Source organism: Exophiala mesophila, assembly GCF_000836275.1.
Source record: "Exophiala mesophila strain CBS 40295 unplaced genomic scaffold supercont1.4, whole genome shotgun sequence".
Lineage (NCBI taxonomy): Eukaryota > Fungi > Ascomycota > Eurotiomycetes > Chaetothyriales > Herpotrichiellaceae > Exophiala > Exophiala mesophila.
This window is the reverse complement of record NW_015622507.1, coordinates 4,765,449-4,779,030: the sequence shown is the minus strand read 5'-3', so window position 1 is coordinate 4,779,030 and position 13,582 is coordinate 4,765,449. Positions and strand designations below refer to the sequence as shown.

The following is a 13,582-nucleotide window of genomic DNA, read 5'->3' as shown; positions in this document are numbered from 1 at the left end:
CCTTACGTACGGAGGGAATCACGGAAAGTCCGAGCCTTGTGCACCAATAGGGATGGCTCAACTCGAAGGCGGTAACTGATCGACACGTGACTGGTCTTGGTAACACTCTTTGCTCTGACTAGCCACGTGATGAGATCGTGCATGGCTACGGACCGCATTATCAATCTTCCGACCACGGCACGGCTACCACAATTTGTCTCCGACTCCGAAGCTCTACAGACAATAATGGCCCTGATGCAGAAGAACGACAGTCGACCAATAATATAAAGGCTCTGATTAACACTCCAACCATACTCCTTGTCTCCTTTAGTATCAACATGTAGACTAGCTTCTCGGCTAGCAAACCTGAGATGCTAACACTCTTCCACCCCAGAAGACGACAAAGCAACCAAGGTAACATGTATATCCTGTAACATCCACATCCTGCATTAGTATGGAAGCATTCTCTGCATTCGATTACCATTGATCGCCAAGTCAACCGGAACAGGGATTTGTGCACTTAGGTGTTAGTGGCAGCGGTCTGGAGTTCGTATTTCTTACGTCGACGAAATTGAGTCAGGATATATTCATTGCCTGGATTAGCCGCCATTCCAGCTCGCACTACTTCTTGGGGCCAATTCACTCGGTACTTGATGTGATTATCCTGGTCACTCGAATTCACAAGATCCAACGATAACTTAATTGACTGTGCATCTTTAGAAAATGTCCAGAACAGCCATAGTGACTGGTGGTTGCCAAGGGATTGGATATGCCAATGTGCTGCATCTATTGTCAAAAGGCTGGAAGGTCGTCGTTGCCAACCGCAGTGAAAAGTCCTGGAAGAGTGTGGCATCGACCTTTGACCCCGACCGTACAACGTTTATACCCACCGATGTATCATCATGGGAGTCTCAGCTCCACATGTTTCAAGAGGCCTTCAAATGGTCAGGGGGACGCATCGACTTGTATCTTGCCAATGCAGGAATTGCCGACATAGTGTCCCTGGCGCCGGATATGGATCTGAGTCAACCGCCACCGAGACCGGACACCAGTGTTCTGGACATCAACACCACTAGCGTCATCTACGGCATCAGACTCTTCGCATACTTTACTCGTCTTACACGTAAAAGTCTACAGGCTAGCAACGGAGGAGCTTCCTTTCATCCCAAGATGATCGTTACAGGTTCTAGTGCATCACTCTACCCATATCCGCCTTGCCCAGTCTACTCCACCTCCAAGAGCGCCCTCGAAGGTCTAGTCCGATCTGTTGCTTCGAGACTATATGAGTCGGACGAAATTGCTCTCAACTTGCTTTGCCCTGGTTTTGTGCCAACCGCCATGTCGCCCAAGGGCTTGAAGGAGGCATGGCCTCCTGCGTGGATTACCCCTGTTAGCACGGTCAATCGAGGAATTGACGAGCTGATCGACCTGGAAGGAAAGGTGAACCAAGATGGTAAGAGCGAGGGCCAAGATGGTGTGATCAAGGTCGGCCAAGTCATCGAGACTGCCCGAGACAGGGTCTGGTATCGTGACCATATCCCATTTGCCGACGACAGTCAGCGATTTTGCATGGAGCAGGGCTACACAGACGATGGTCTTTGGCAACGAGCATTTCGTGGCGAACTTCCAAGTGCATAGCGCTCAAAAAATAGTGGTGATGGAATACATGAAGACACACTATATCTTGGCGCCATATTAAATCTAGAGTGATAATATAGCGGCATCACTTTTTATCCAGAAATGTATTAGCAGCCTTGGCAGACCCTTTTCAGACCCTCGTCCAGGCTTTGGCCTCAAATCCTCAAAGGCCCAGCCCTGCATTGGCCTTGACGGTACGTAACCTATGAACCTCCAACCAGACAACCTAAACTGCTGGTAGCACAGATCTCGTTTGAGGCTATTCCACGGCACGGCCCTTGTCGACCTCCATGATTCAATAGCATACCTACCTTAGGCTACCACAAGTGCATAGGTCATCTGTCCTCCCTCATTTTGTCACAGCCTTATTGTACCTGCGCCTGAACCGTCCTTTTGATACCCTCGAATCGCCCTGCACCCTCTGGCCAATCCTATCCCCGCCAGTGCCATAACTCTTATTCATTCCACCACCTTGATGCGATGCTAGTCCATCATGGGCGCATCAGAGTCAAAGCTGGTCTTCAAACAGGGCATCTTTAGACTCTCCGAAGAGAGAAACATACCGGCTAACGACCCTTATTGGACAGGTGTAAGTACCTAAGCTTAGCACCCTCACATGCTCAACTCGTGTTGACTGGTTCTTCTAGTTTTGGGAATTGCCAGAGTCGGTGGATGATGTCTTCAGCTTATTCTCCCCAGCAGACGTTCGAAGAACTCGTGATGCGGCGCCCGAGAACCTCGAAACCCTCATTCTGGCGGTGACATCTCGCCTGAACGTTCTGAGAAACCACCCCTCCTTTCCTGACCCGGAACTTGCTCCAGAAAGAGATGCTCTCAACTGCATAAGAGTTCTTACACGACTCTTGCCCTTCATATATGAGGCCGACCACTTGGCAGAATGGGAAGACAAATTCTTTTGGGGCATGCGCCGACGGAAGACGAGGAGAGCCCAAGTTGCTGGTGAGGTCTTGTTCGATGACACCCAAACTCAAGACAATGACACACCCGTACCGGATGACGTGTATGAACAAGTCAAACCCCTGGCAGAAGAACTCATCGACAGCTTGTCCGACCTTCTCTTCTTTGCCGAGTTCACCATTCCTCTCCTGTCTCAGGCCAAGAACAAGGTTCATTATGCTATCTGGCAGAGTGGCGTCGGCTGCAAGTCCTCCATCCCAACAAACAAGGAGTTCGAGAGCAACCGATGCGAGGTCCTGAGATTACTCCTCACCATGACAGGAAAGGCCATGTATCTCCCATCAAATATACTCCCGGTCCAAGGTGTGAGAGCGACCACGTACTTGACCACCTGCTCCGACAAGCAAATCGTCTTGTCAGTCTTGTGCTCTTTGATCAATACCACCATAAAATCCAATGTTACCTCGTGGCGACTACCATATGACCACATGGTGCGGAAGGATTCCCAACAAGCCCTCGTTGTGTACAGTCTACAACTGCTCCTGGTACTGCTCCTCTACACCGTTCCTGAAGAGGGGAATGGAACACCACCAAAGAACTATTATCGACATTACCTAGGACGATTACATAGGCCGGAAGATTTCCAGTTTCTTGCAGACGGCATGACAAGAGTTCTAAGTCAACCAATGCAAGCGACGGCCTCCTATCTACCCGGGAGCCAGAAGTCCATCAGGTGGGCGCCCGAAATGATCATGCTGTTTTGGGAAGTGCTGCAATGCAACAAGCGCTTCCGCTCCTTCATCATTGAATCCAACCGAGCACACGACTTTGTGATATTAATGATCTTCTACGCCATTGAGCACAAAACAGACTCATCGCGACAAGGGATAGTGCGAATGTGCGTGTTTGTGCTGCAGACGATGAGTGTGGAGGCAACATTTGGACAGAACCTCAACAAGAGATTCGAAGCACAGGAAACATTACCACAGTCAATTCGGTTGGCCAATTTCCGGGGAACATATGCCGACTTTTTACTGGTGTCAATTCACACCTTGATCACAGGAAGCAAGGGAAAACTCGATGCCGTGTACCCTGCACTGCTGGCCATCATTAACAACATTGCCGCTTATATGCAGCATCTGTCACTCGCTACCAGCACTCGACTGGTGCAGCTGCTGACATCAATGTCGATGCCGAGTTTTCTGCTAGCCAACGAAAGCAATCACACTCTCCTCCGGGCATTGCTGGAGTCCATCACAACAATGATCGAGCACCAGTACAAATCCAACACCAACCTGATCTTTGCGGTATGGAGGGCGCGACGGAGGATTGAAGCCTTGAGGCAGTTCACACTCGAAGGTGGCCAACAAGAAATCGAGAGAGCGGCCCAAAGACAAAAGGAACAAGTCTTGACCGATGTCAGCAACGGCTTGTCGAGATCGCCTACGGCAGACACCATCACCTCACCGACAGGGGGAAACTCGACATCGTCCGGAGCGGACGGGGTGGACGATAGCTTTGTCATTGGGGATTCAGATGAGTCTGACGATGATGACAAATTGCCAACTCCTTCACAATCAACCCGATCCCCACGAAATTCGAGGACACCGTCTTTGGCGTCGTCTTCGGCGGCGGCCGAAGATCATGTCCCTGTTCAATTGGTAGGCATGTCTGAAAAGGCGCGGGGCAAGATGCCGGCAGGAGCACCGACCTTTTCCCGCCAGAACAGCACGACAAGTCTGTCAGCAACTTCATCCTATGGCAGTCGTGGTATTTTCACCCCTACGGCGGAGTGGCTCGAAACGTGGCTACCAGACTTGCCACTGCATACAGTGCTCACGGTAATCAAAGTGCTTTCGGCACATCCCAGTGCCCCAGAACGTTCTAGCGGTTCTGGTCAGTCACTTGGTAATAACCCACCGTCGGTGGCATCATCTCGTCGATCGTCAGTAGCCAATGATGAGCATTCGATCACCGATTTCCGAGCATACATTCCAACGACGGCGAACCACCCGGCAATTGAGCCGATTCTAGCATCACCGACATCGATCCGAGTCCATTTGTTCGAGTGGTCCCCACTTTCGCTGGGGTGGTATATGTCGGTTCTGTGGTCGCTCATCTTCACGGCAGAAATGACCATCGCTCCCGCTGCCGGCACTGCAGCAACCCTGACAGGCAACGGAGGCACTGCTGGACCTGTGGGAACATGGAATTCAACCCACGTCAAGCTATTCCAAGTGGCGACGGAAGGGCGACGAGAGGGACCTAGCCTCAGCCAGCCACGAGGGGCGGTAGATGCTGTTGGCAGCCGACTTGTTCAGGGAGTTCAAGGGTTGAATCTGGGAGGGTTGGTGGGTCGAGTTGGAGGAGGTGTGCGCAGCCCAGCGCAGCCAGCATCTGCTGGCTCTCAAGACGGACGAAATCCCAGACCTAGCATGAGAGAGGTGTAGGGACTGACAGGCGCCGCCGGGGAACGGAATATTTTTACAGGGACGACGATTGAGAAGTGGCGCATTCGAGCAAGCCTGCGCATGAGTCTTTAATTAGAGTCTTTATCTTGGGGGTCTTTTTTTCCGCGGGCCAAAGGTACCAATCTAGGAGCCAGACGAGTCACGTGAGATGTGTAGAGAACTCATGGCGAGGGCAGGAGCGACCGTCAAGAAGGAAGGGACCGAAGGGAGTTGGTCTACGGGGCAAGTGCAAGGCGGGATGACACTTGGGTAGCTACACTCTAAAGGCACAGCTAAAAGCCCTGCTTTTATGTGTACCTTGGCTGCATCAATGCCCTTAGGTACGAAGATAGGAACTCATCAATTGCATAATTTATAGGTACCTGGCCATTGGGACTTGGTGGGAGTTTGTTGGAGTTGTACCTATGCCGGAACGTATATCCGTACCTTAGGCTACTACTTAGGCAGTTTTCAGATTTGGAGATGTTGTCTGGCACCCATGGTACCTGCGCACCCCAACTCTCCCGCCCCCTAGACTTTAATTAATAATGATGATGACAGCCCCTCAGCCCCGCTAATGGCCCGAGGTAAATCATCTCTTCTAAGTGCTCCGTAGTAAATCCTGAGTACCTGGAATTGTGGCCCCCCTTGGGTGTACGGAGTACGTACTGTGAATCTAAGCGCCCAACGTACCACGGTACCTAAGGCTTGCACTCGTAACTTGACTCGTCTGTGCCGATAACCATGGTGGGGGTGTTACAACCAGATCTTCCCCTCCCCTCTTCTCCCGTGTTTCTCCCAGTCTCCATTATTGATGAGAAATTCACAATTCCGTTTCCGCCTGATGCTGCTGCAAATCACTATCGCGGGGAGAGAGTACCGAAGATTAGCATCGTGGCTTTCCGGTTGGACAGTTCCATCCTAGCCTGTGATCACCCGCTGTGCCGCTGTCCATGTCGCTCGCCTCCCCCATCACCACCATGTCGTTTCTCTCACTCCCCAATTAATTCTTCCCCTTGAGTCTACTCCGCCTTGGTATATGCTCGCTCACTTTTGGTATAGACGACCTGCTTTTGCTGTTCAGCTGCGCCCGTCCTTGTGTAGACTGGTCCATTCTCGAATTCCTCCTGGTGTTCACCATCCTTCCGTCTTTGCCCCAAACCCACCCACAGACTCCATGGCTCCTCCGGCGCACCCTGATCTTCCTCGCCCTGCTCACGCTGACCGTGACTCTGCCCTCGGACGAAAGTTCGGTAAAGAGGTCACCAATTATTTTGGAGGTGGGTGGTGGTCTTTCGGGGGCAACCAGCGTCTTCACCGCTAACTGGGTCCGTAGGCTCTCCACTGAACCGACTGTCCTTCCTCCGCGACGACTATGACTTTTTGAAACAAGCCTTCGCCCATCCCTCGGCTAGGTTCATCCCCTATAAGAACTTGAACCCTGTCATCAACTCTCCGAGCGAAATCTACCATGCCACCTACGACGAGATCAAGTCCTTGTTACCCTTCAATCCCTTTGAAAAGCCCGAGAAAGAGCAGATTCAGGACTTTGATTCTCGAATAGACGTGCCTCAGGTCGTCTTCCTGGGCTTCGATGAAAGTGTCAAAGATGGCATGTCCTTCAAGGTCTTCACCGGCTCGCCTCACTGGGCCATCGACATTACACCCAAGCCAACGTACGAAAAGGAAGCCAATGAGCTGTCTGAGAAATTCCAGACTCAAGGCCTGAAATTCAGCGAGGGCATGAGAGCCATGAGTTTCCCTGCCGACGTTGGTACGTACCCCTCACATTGAATGTGCCCTGCCCGTGAGACTAGCACTGACGTTCTCCAGCGGCCGAGTATGCCCAAGGGCGGCATTATCTTGACTGGAATTACCGCAATACTTTCTGTGGAACCTGTGGTCACAAGACTTTATCTGTGCATGCTGGAGGCAAGCGCGTCTGTCCACCAACAGACAAGGCCGAGACCCCCCAGGAGCGAGAACCCTGTTCTACTAGAACAACCTTGTCCAACTTGACGTTCCCCCGAACAGATCCCACCATCATCGTCGCCGTCCTGAGCCATGACAGCAAGAGGTTACTCCTGGGTCGTCAGAAACGTTGGCCTCCATATTGGTTCTCCACTCTGGCTGGTTTCATCGAGCCCGCTGAGAGTGTCGAGGATGCTGTCCGTCGGGAGGTCTGGGAGGAAAGCGGGGTTGTCTTGTCGCGGGTCCTCGTTCATTCCACCCAGCCCTGGCCTTACCCAGCCAATCTGATGATCGGTGCCATCGCCCAGGTCGCCAGTCCTGAGGACGAGGTCATTAAACTGGAATACGATCCTGAGCTGGAGCTTGCCAAGTGGTTTACGCTTGAGGAGGTCCAAGAGGCTCTCAAATATGGCACCAGTGGCTTAGGTGACCCCGCCCCAGAAGGATATAAGGAAGGAGGGCTCAGACTGCCACCACCCACCGCCATTGCCAATCAGTTGATCACTGCCGTTGTCGAGGGTGGCTTCTTACAAGGAGTCACCCCGATCACTGGGAGTGGCAAGTTGTGATTCACGGTCGTTTTGACCACCACTGGTCCATTGGTCTAGTGCCTCGACGGGATACCTACTAGACCATAGGTCATAGATCGTCATAGACAGACTTGGTATATGTTTGCTACAGAAATCCTGTCGCCTTTCATGGAGCAGCATTTTAAATCAAGGGGGTCATTGTGTGCTAGAGCGACTTGATCTGAGGCCTCATTCGACCTCTGCAATCTGCTCTAAGGTCACGTGAGATTCTCTCAAACCACGCCGCTTTTACTCCTGCCCATATTTTCACTCACCTTAGTAGAGAGAGAGAGATCTTAATAAGCTACGCCCGATAATAAGAACCTTAGTATCTTCTCTCTTATTTTACTAACCCGACCGTAAAACCCGTGGGTTAACCGGGCCAAAGTCAAGGTCTAATTGGTGCCGTAGATTTCCCGACTATGGCTGAGCTTGGCATTTTGTACAAGATTTCTCACGAGGCTGAGATCGTCCTTTTTCTTCAATTTGATTACCTACTGTCCCTGAGTCGTACTTCTTTGCTAGACAATCAAAGTCGATCAAGCTCTGAATATGATTTGATAGTGGCCTTTTACACAATCGCCACACATGGCGTCCTCTCTTTTTTCTCAACGAGGACACGGTGCCTGCCTCTCCCTACACCTCAACCAGGACTGGCCTTCAGAAGAAGAATATGTCCAGTCCCTGCTCACATTCGCAACGGGTTCTGATATCTTTCGAAATCTGTGTGGTGGGGTACACATTCTTGACTTTTTGACTCGTGAGCCCGATCTATATACAACAGTCCTTCCGGAGTCGTGGCGGAATTGGTTTGACCTGGTGTCGGTTGACAATGTTCTCGATCTGCTGCTTCGCAGTGGCCTCTCAAAATTGTCTTCGAACACCACAACTCCTCTAGACCAAACTCTTCCGTCCCCTCCTGAGAGCCTTCTCGACTATGTCAGTATCATTCGAAAACACTGTTTGCTCCGCCAGTTCAAACCTATCTCGGACAAGATTGAGGAAGTTCCCACCCACATCGCTATGGGAATGAAGCCCAAGAAAGCCCACGAGGTCAAGAACTTTGCTGCCTATGTAGCAAATCTGTCGTCGTATGTTTCAGAGAGTCTTCAGGAGCCAATTGCTGTCGTTGACTTTGGCTCTGGTCAAAATTATCTGGGCCGGATGCTGGCAAGCCCTCCCTACGAGAAGCACGTGATTGCCATTGAACGCAGACATCATAATATCGATGGTGCAAGAAGTATGGACGTACATGCAAGGTTGGCAACCAAGGAGAAGATTATGCGAAATAAGAAGGAATGGAAAAGGCAATTAGCTTGGGCTAACGGTGTGCCAACTCCACCACCAGAGCAGGCCCAGCAACCTCTTATACAGGTGGTTCCAGATGTAAACTTGGCAACAATCGACCACCCAATCAAAGCCAATGCTTCCACATCTGGCTCAATGACTTATGTTGAACATGACATTCAGGACGGCCACCTGGAGGATATTCTCTATCCCTCAATGGCCGCCGCCATCCCACATGAAAATGGATCAGACGCCGTCATACCCACCCGGGAAGAGACCAAAGCTCGCCCAAAAGCCATGGTCGTATCTCTTCACTCGTGCGGTAATCTTGTTCATCATGGCTTACGCTCCCTGGTTCTCAACCCTTCTGTCTGTGCCGTGGCAATGATTGGATGCTGCTACAATCTACTCACTGAGCGCTTAGGGCCAGCTACTTACAAGTTGCCCCAGCTGCGGCCTAATCACCCGCGCCTCGATGCAACTGGAAATGCGTACGATCCTCACGGGTTCCCCATGTCTCAAACTTTGGAACACTTTGAACATGAACAAGGTCGAGGGGTTAAGCTCAACATCACCGCTCGAATGATGGCGGTCCAAGCACCATATAACTGGGGGCCAGATGACAGTGAAGCATTCTTCCGCCGTCACTTTTACCGCGCCCTACTCCAGCGCATTCTTCTCGATGTTGGCGTTGTCAAACAGTGCTCGGATCCTTCAAGCCTTGCAGGTGGGAGCATCACTGGAAAAGACAACAATGGCACACCTCTCATCGTCGGATCCTTACGCAAGGCATGCTTTGTCAACTTCCAAGCCTATGTCAAAGGAGCCCTTGAAAAGTTGAGAAATGACCCTGTCGACGGTCCCACAATCACCCGGCTGACTAAGGATATTACCGCAGAGACCATCCAGCGGTATGAAACTGATTGGGCTTTTGCCAAAAAACGTCTAGCCATCATCTGGAGTCTGATGGCTTTTAGTGCTGGCGTTGTTGAGAGTGTGATTGCTGTTGATCGATGGCTGTTTCTCCGCGAACAGAAAGATGTTGCTCAATGCTGGGTTGACACGGTCTTTGATTATAAACAAAGCCCGCGCAATTTGGTCGTCGTGGGAATAAAGAAGAAGCAAGAAGATGGTAACTGGAAAGATTGAGATGAAGATCTTGTTTGGACACTTCTATCGCAGGCTGGAACCATTTCGCCTCCACGCCGAAAAAACACGTTCTTTTCTACAAGACTTGAATGGACGCTCAAGGGAAATACTATGCAAATGCCCGAACACCTCACTAATGCGTGACCTCGCTCAATACACCGCCAGAGACAAATGCTTTTCAGCCGCAGAACCACATTGCTAGCAGAAGACAACCATTGATGACCACATCACTCTTTGCAGACCCTTGGAGCTCTTAGTCATGTCTCAGAGGAAAGGCGCATTGTGGTAGTCCAAAATCGATGATGTTTGTCTCTTGTGGAGGAAACACTCCGGGCCTCGGACAGACAAATGCGTTCTTGCTGATATCTTGAAAATCGAGCTTCAACTGTCGGAGAAGGAAGGGCAGATCTGAGTTGAACTCAAATCCCGCACCGATTTGAAGACATCTTTGAGGCTGTCCAAGTTAGCCAAGAAGCTCGCAGCCACCTCTTTTGCCGGGGTTCTGTACTCACTCTGACGTCGCTGGCAAAGAATCGGAATTCACTGCACCCATCCGGGTCAACAGCACAGATATTGGTGTCACTACATTGGCTATTCGCTAAAAGACCGAGGGTGAGGCCTTGTTTCGACCAGATATCAGCAATGATGTTTGCAGCCTAAATTTTGAGATTAGCCTTGGATACAATCGTACAGCCATGAGACAGTGCGGAGATCCAAACGTACCGTTTGTCTGATGATGGAATCGGCCGCTTCTTGGATCAACTCGTCGTCGGTTTGAGTGATGGCATTGAGCAAATCACCATTCTGCAGGAACGCCACAGTCTGTCGGACTGTAGGATTGAAGAAAAGATCGGTGATCCCCGTGTCCATAAATCCTCTCAAAATGGCCCGCAGGTCTGCCTGCATAGGAGCATATGCTTCTCTCAAAGATTGGACGAAGGGCCTGCCATCGGCTGTGGGATCATCTGCAAGCAAAAGTCTGATATTTGAGCGGGTTGCTTGCTTCAGAGGATCAGCATTGAAAATGCAGAGGGTTATTGGAATGTCCCTACCTTTGCACCTGCTTGTAGGGTACCCCTCAATGCCAGAGCAAAGCTTCCACCTGCTCTAAGGACCGGCATGACCAACGAAACACCAGTGAAAAACCCCTGGAAGAAGGCCCCGACATCAAACTCCTTCCGGTTGCGACCAAAGGCTGTCGTGAAGACTGCTTTTGCTAGTTGTTGATTACTATCGACTGGTGATTAGCAGAGATCAACAGTAGATGAATCTGTATCTCCTCTCGAGATCTCCACCTTTTAGATCCGTCGCCAGCGAGCTAGCAACTCTGTGACCTGAGATCGACGGGCAATACCTACTTTCTGTCCCATGTCTCGATTGCACGATCATATCCTTTAATTTGAGCTCTGGTCAGGCGCCAGAAATTGTGCAAGGCGATGGAAATCCAAGGCCCTGTTGATTGATCGTAGGAGCCGCAATCCGTAGCCACGACGCAATTGTCATTCTCTCCGAGACAGCTGAAGCCAGAGGCTGGAGAAATGGCTAGCTCGTCTCGATAGAGTCGTCCTGTCCAATCATCAACTACATGATAGAAAGTCAGACACTTTGCGCTCAATTGTAGGATGCATGCCGAAGAACTCACTCGGAGGGTTTCTCGTCAGGTATTGCTCCAATACGCCATTTAAGCCCAGGAAGTCCCAGGTCACCTTCCCTTGCCCGTTGGGTAGCCCGTTGCGATTCGTTCGAAGCGTTCGACACATGTCGGCGTGCCAATTCAACTGGTCTTGCGACCATCGTGGCGTCAAGATCGCTGAATTCTGAGCAAGGATAGAGCAAGACCAGATTGATAATATCAGGATTGAGTATGATTGTGCTGAGCGTGGGAACATGATCATGACTGTGGAATGTGGAAAGAAAAAGAACTGCAAATAGGTTGTGTGTACCTAGGTAGCTAGGCGTGTGTAGGTTTGCGACCTCACGCCAGTAAATACAATGTATATACCACGAACAGTTGAACGAGGTCAACTTGTTCGGCAGATATTGTAATCAAAAGTCGATCTTAAAAGGGGATCTCATCTATAAGCCTGTGCGTCAGCCATTTGCACTGCCGAAACAACCAAGAATATCCTCAGTCGACACTAGAATGAACATTCAGATCCGCATAAGGAAATGCGCGGCTTTTGATTATCCATGGTCCTGATGATCCCTGGACAAGAGACTCCACGGCTCGTAAGTACCAGGGAACTTTCACTCCATAAATTCTTAGTCACCGACTTCATCGAGGCACAGCGTAGTGTCGGCAAACCCGAATGCCGTGTTATGAAACAGCCACATCTGGTCAACGAGAGACCATCTTCCACGCTCATGACATCCACGGGAAAAGCAAGACGGACGAGACTACTGGAAATCATTTGCCGTGGGACGGGCTACACATCCAAACCCTTGTTGATTCGGTAGATGAAACGCGGTCTCTCCATCCATACTATCCTCTTGACCTGCCCGAGATAGAGGCTGCTGAAACAAGCACTCTACAATAGGAAGTGCGTATGCATAAGATTCGTTTTCGGGACCTCCCGCTCATGCATTTCCCATGTACGGAGTATCCTTCCAATCGGACTGCTGCTCCAAACTTTCCGCACTACCGCTTTGGGACAGATACTTAGAAATATAGAAATGGGTCTAGTATAACAATAGTTGGCGCCATGGGGCAATGCGCCTAGAATTGTCGGGTATGTGGATTGTTTTCCACTGCAGATTAATCATCCCTCCATATTTCCACGGACTGGGGACGTCATGGAAGGAGGTGAGGGAAGTAAACTGTCCAACAAGAGATCCCGCTGTCGCTTCGCCCTGCCTCAATGCCTGCTTCATCTCAGCAAATGTGGAGGTGGATGGCACCCTTGAAGAGGCTGTGATTGCCACAACTCTATATTTGACTGGGGCTTTGACTGGTGCTTCAGACACCTGAAACGGTATCACACAAGCCTCATTTTGTTTGCCTGGCTTCATTTTAGTCGCAAGGCTTGATTGCTCGCTAGGCTTGTAGGCAGTGACAGAATAGGATACGGGCTTCAGGCTGGTGAACACCCTAGCTCCCGTCATTTCATATAACAATCCTTTCCCCAACAACTGTTCTGCCCGCAAAACAAACAATCACGCACATTGACATAAGTATCACACCTAGATTATGGAACCTCTTCGCCAGCCCTATCGTGGGAGTGTCGAGCCGAATAACCAGGATCACCACGACCATGGTACTGAATACTCTCACAACCAGCAGGAGCATTCGAATTTTTTATTGAATGCCCAACCACCATTGCCGCCCCCATTAGGATCACAGGCCTACAGAGACCGAGTTGATCGCCAGTCATACCTGTCTCCACCATCCAAATCCAGGAATTCACACTCTCCGCCAACCACCGACAAAGACCATCCTCTAATCTATCGAACACGGCTCATTTTGCGAATCCTCAGCTTTATCCTCTCTGCTGCTCTAGTGGTGGTTCTGAGCCACGCTGTTTCAGTATATTACTCGTCTAAAGACGATGATACATTCGATGCCAGTTTGCAATTGACATTGCCGGTCTGGCCGAGGGAGATGAAGATGCAGCCAACCTTGTT

At 50.6% G+C, this 13,582-nt stretch overlaps 5 protein-coding genes across 5 annotated transcripts; 4 read left to right on the top strand and 1 right to left on the bottom strand.

The window, feature by feature from the left end:
* Nucleotides 1-702: 702 nt before the first annotated feature.
* Nucleotides 703-1,617, top strand: PV10_06749 (uncharacterized protein; the record flags this gene model as incomplete). Its single annotated transcript, XM_016371578.1, has 1 exon — nt 703-1,617. The coding sequence occupies one exon, from the start codon at nt 703-705 to the stop codon at nt 1,615-1,617; it is 915 nt and encodes a 304-aa protein (XP_016223871.1).
* A 211-nt stretch (nt 1,618-1,828) lies between these two features.
* Nucleotides 1,829-5,364, top strand: PV10_06748 (uncharacterized protein). Its single transcript, XM_016371577.1, has 2 exons — nt 1,829-2,206; nt 2,265-5,364. The coding sequence occupies exons 1-2, from the start codon at nt 2,111-2,113 to the stop codon at nt 4,983-4,985; spliced, it is 2,817 nt and encodes a 938-aa protein (XP_016223870.1). The 5' UTR covers nt 1,829-2,110; the 3' UTR covers nt 4,986-5,364.
* A 532-nt stretch (nt 5,365-5,896) lies between these two features.
* PV10_06747 (uncharacterized protein) lies at nt 5,897-7,690 on the top strand. Its single transcript, XM_016371576.1, has 3 exons — nt 5,897-6,265; nt 6,322-6,759; nt 6,819-7,690. Exons 1-3 carry the CDS (start codon nt 6,025-6,027, stop codon nt 7,523-7,525), a joined length of 1,386 nt encoding a protein of 461 aa, XP_016223869.1. The 5' UTR covers nt 5,897-6,024; the 3' UTR covers nt 7,526-7,690.
* Nucleotides 7,691-8,036: 346 nt separating this feature from the next.
* PV10_06746 (uncharacterized protein) lies at nt 8,037-10,579 on the top strand. The gene has a single exon (XM_016371575.1). It carries the CDS (start codon nt 8,114-8,116, stop codon nt 9,959-9,961), a length of 1,848 nt encoding a protein of 615 aa, XP_016223868.1. The 5' UTR covers nt 8,037-8,113; the 3' UTR covers nt 9,962-10,579.
* Nucleotides 10,215-11,721, bottom strand: PV10_06745 (uncharacterized protein; the record flags this gene model as incomplete). Its single annotated transcript, XM_016371574.1, has 6 exons — nt 10,215-10,415; nt 10,474-10,617; nt 10,685-10,963; nt 11,014-11,191; nt 11,320-11,542; nt 11,604-11,721. 6 exons carry the CDS (start codon nt 11,719-11,721, stop codon nt 10,215-10,217), a joined length of 1,143 nt encoding a protein of 380 aa, XP_016223867.1.
* Nucleotides 11,722-13,582: the final 1,861 nt, after the last annotated feature.

What these genes read in the sequence shown, in the direction of transcription:
- PV10_06748 (XM_016371577.1), top strand. Translation starts at nt 2,111, where the DNA reads ATGGGCGCATCAGAGTCAAAGCTGGTCTTCAAACAGGGCATCTTTAGA. An exon ending in ACGACCCTTATTGGACAGGT is followed by an intron (nt 2,207 to 2,264) that starts GTAAGTACCTAA and finishes TGGTTCTTCTAG; the next exon opens with TTTTGGGAATTGCCAGAGTC.
- PV10_06747 (XM_016371576.1), top strand. Translation starts at nt 6,025, where the DNA reads ATGCTCGCTCACTTTTGGTATAGACGACCTGCTTTTGCTGTTCAGCTG. An exon ending in GGTCACCAATTATTTTGGAG is followed by an intron (nt 6,266 to 6,321) that starts GTGGGTGGTGGT and finishes CTGGGTCCGTAG; the next exon opens with GCTCTCCACTGAACCGACTG. An exon ending in GAGTTTCCCTGCCGACGTTG is followed by an intron (nt 6,760 to 6,818) that starts GTACGTACCCCT and finishes GACGTTCTCCAG; the next exon opens with CGGCCGAGTATGCCCAAGGG.
- PV10_06746 (XM_016371575.1), top strand. Translation starts at nt 8,114, where the DNA reads ATGGCGTCCTCTCTTTTTTCTCAACGAGGACACGGTGCCTGCCTCTCC.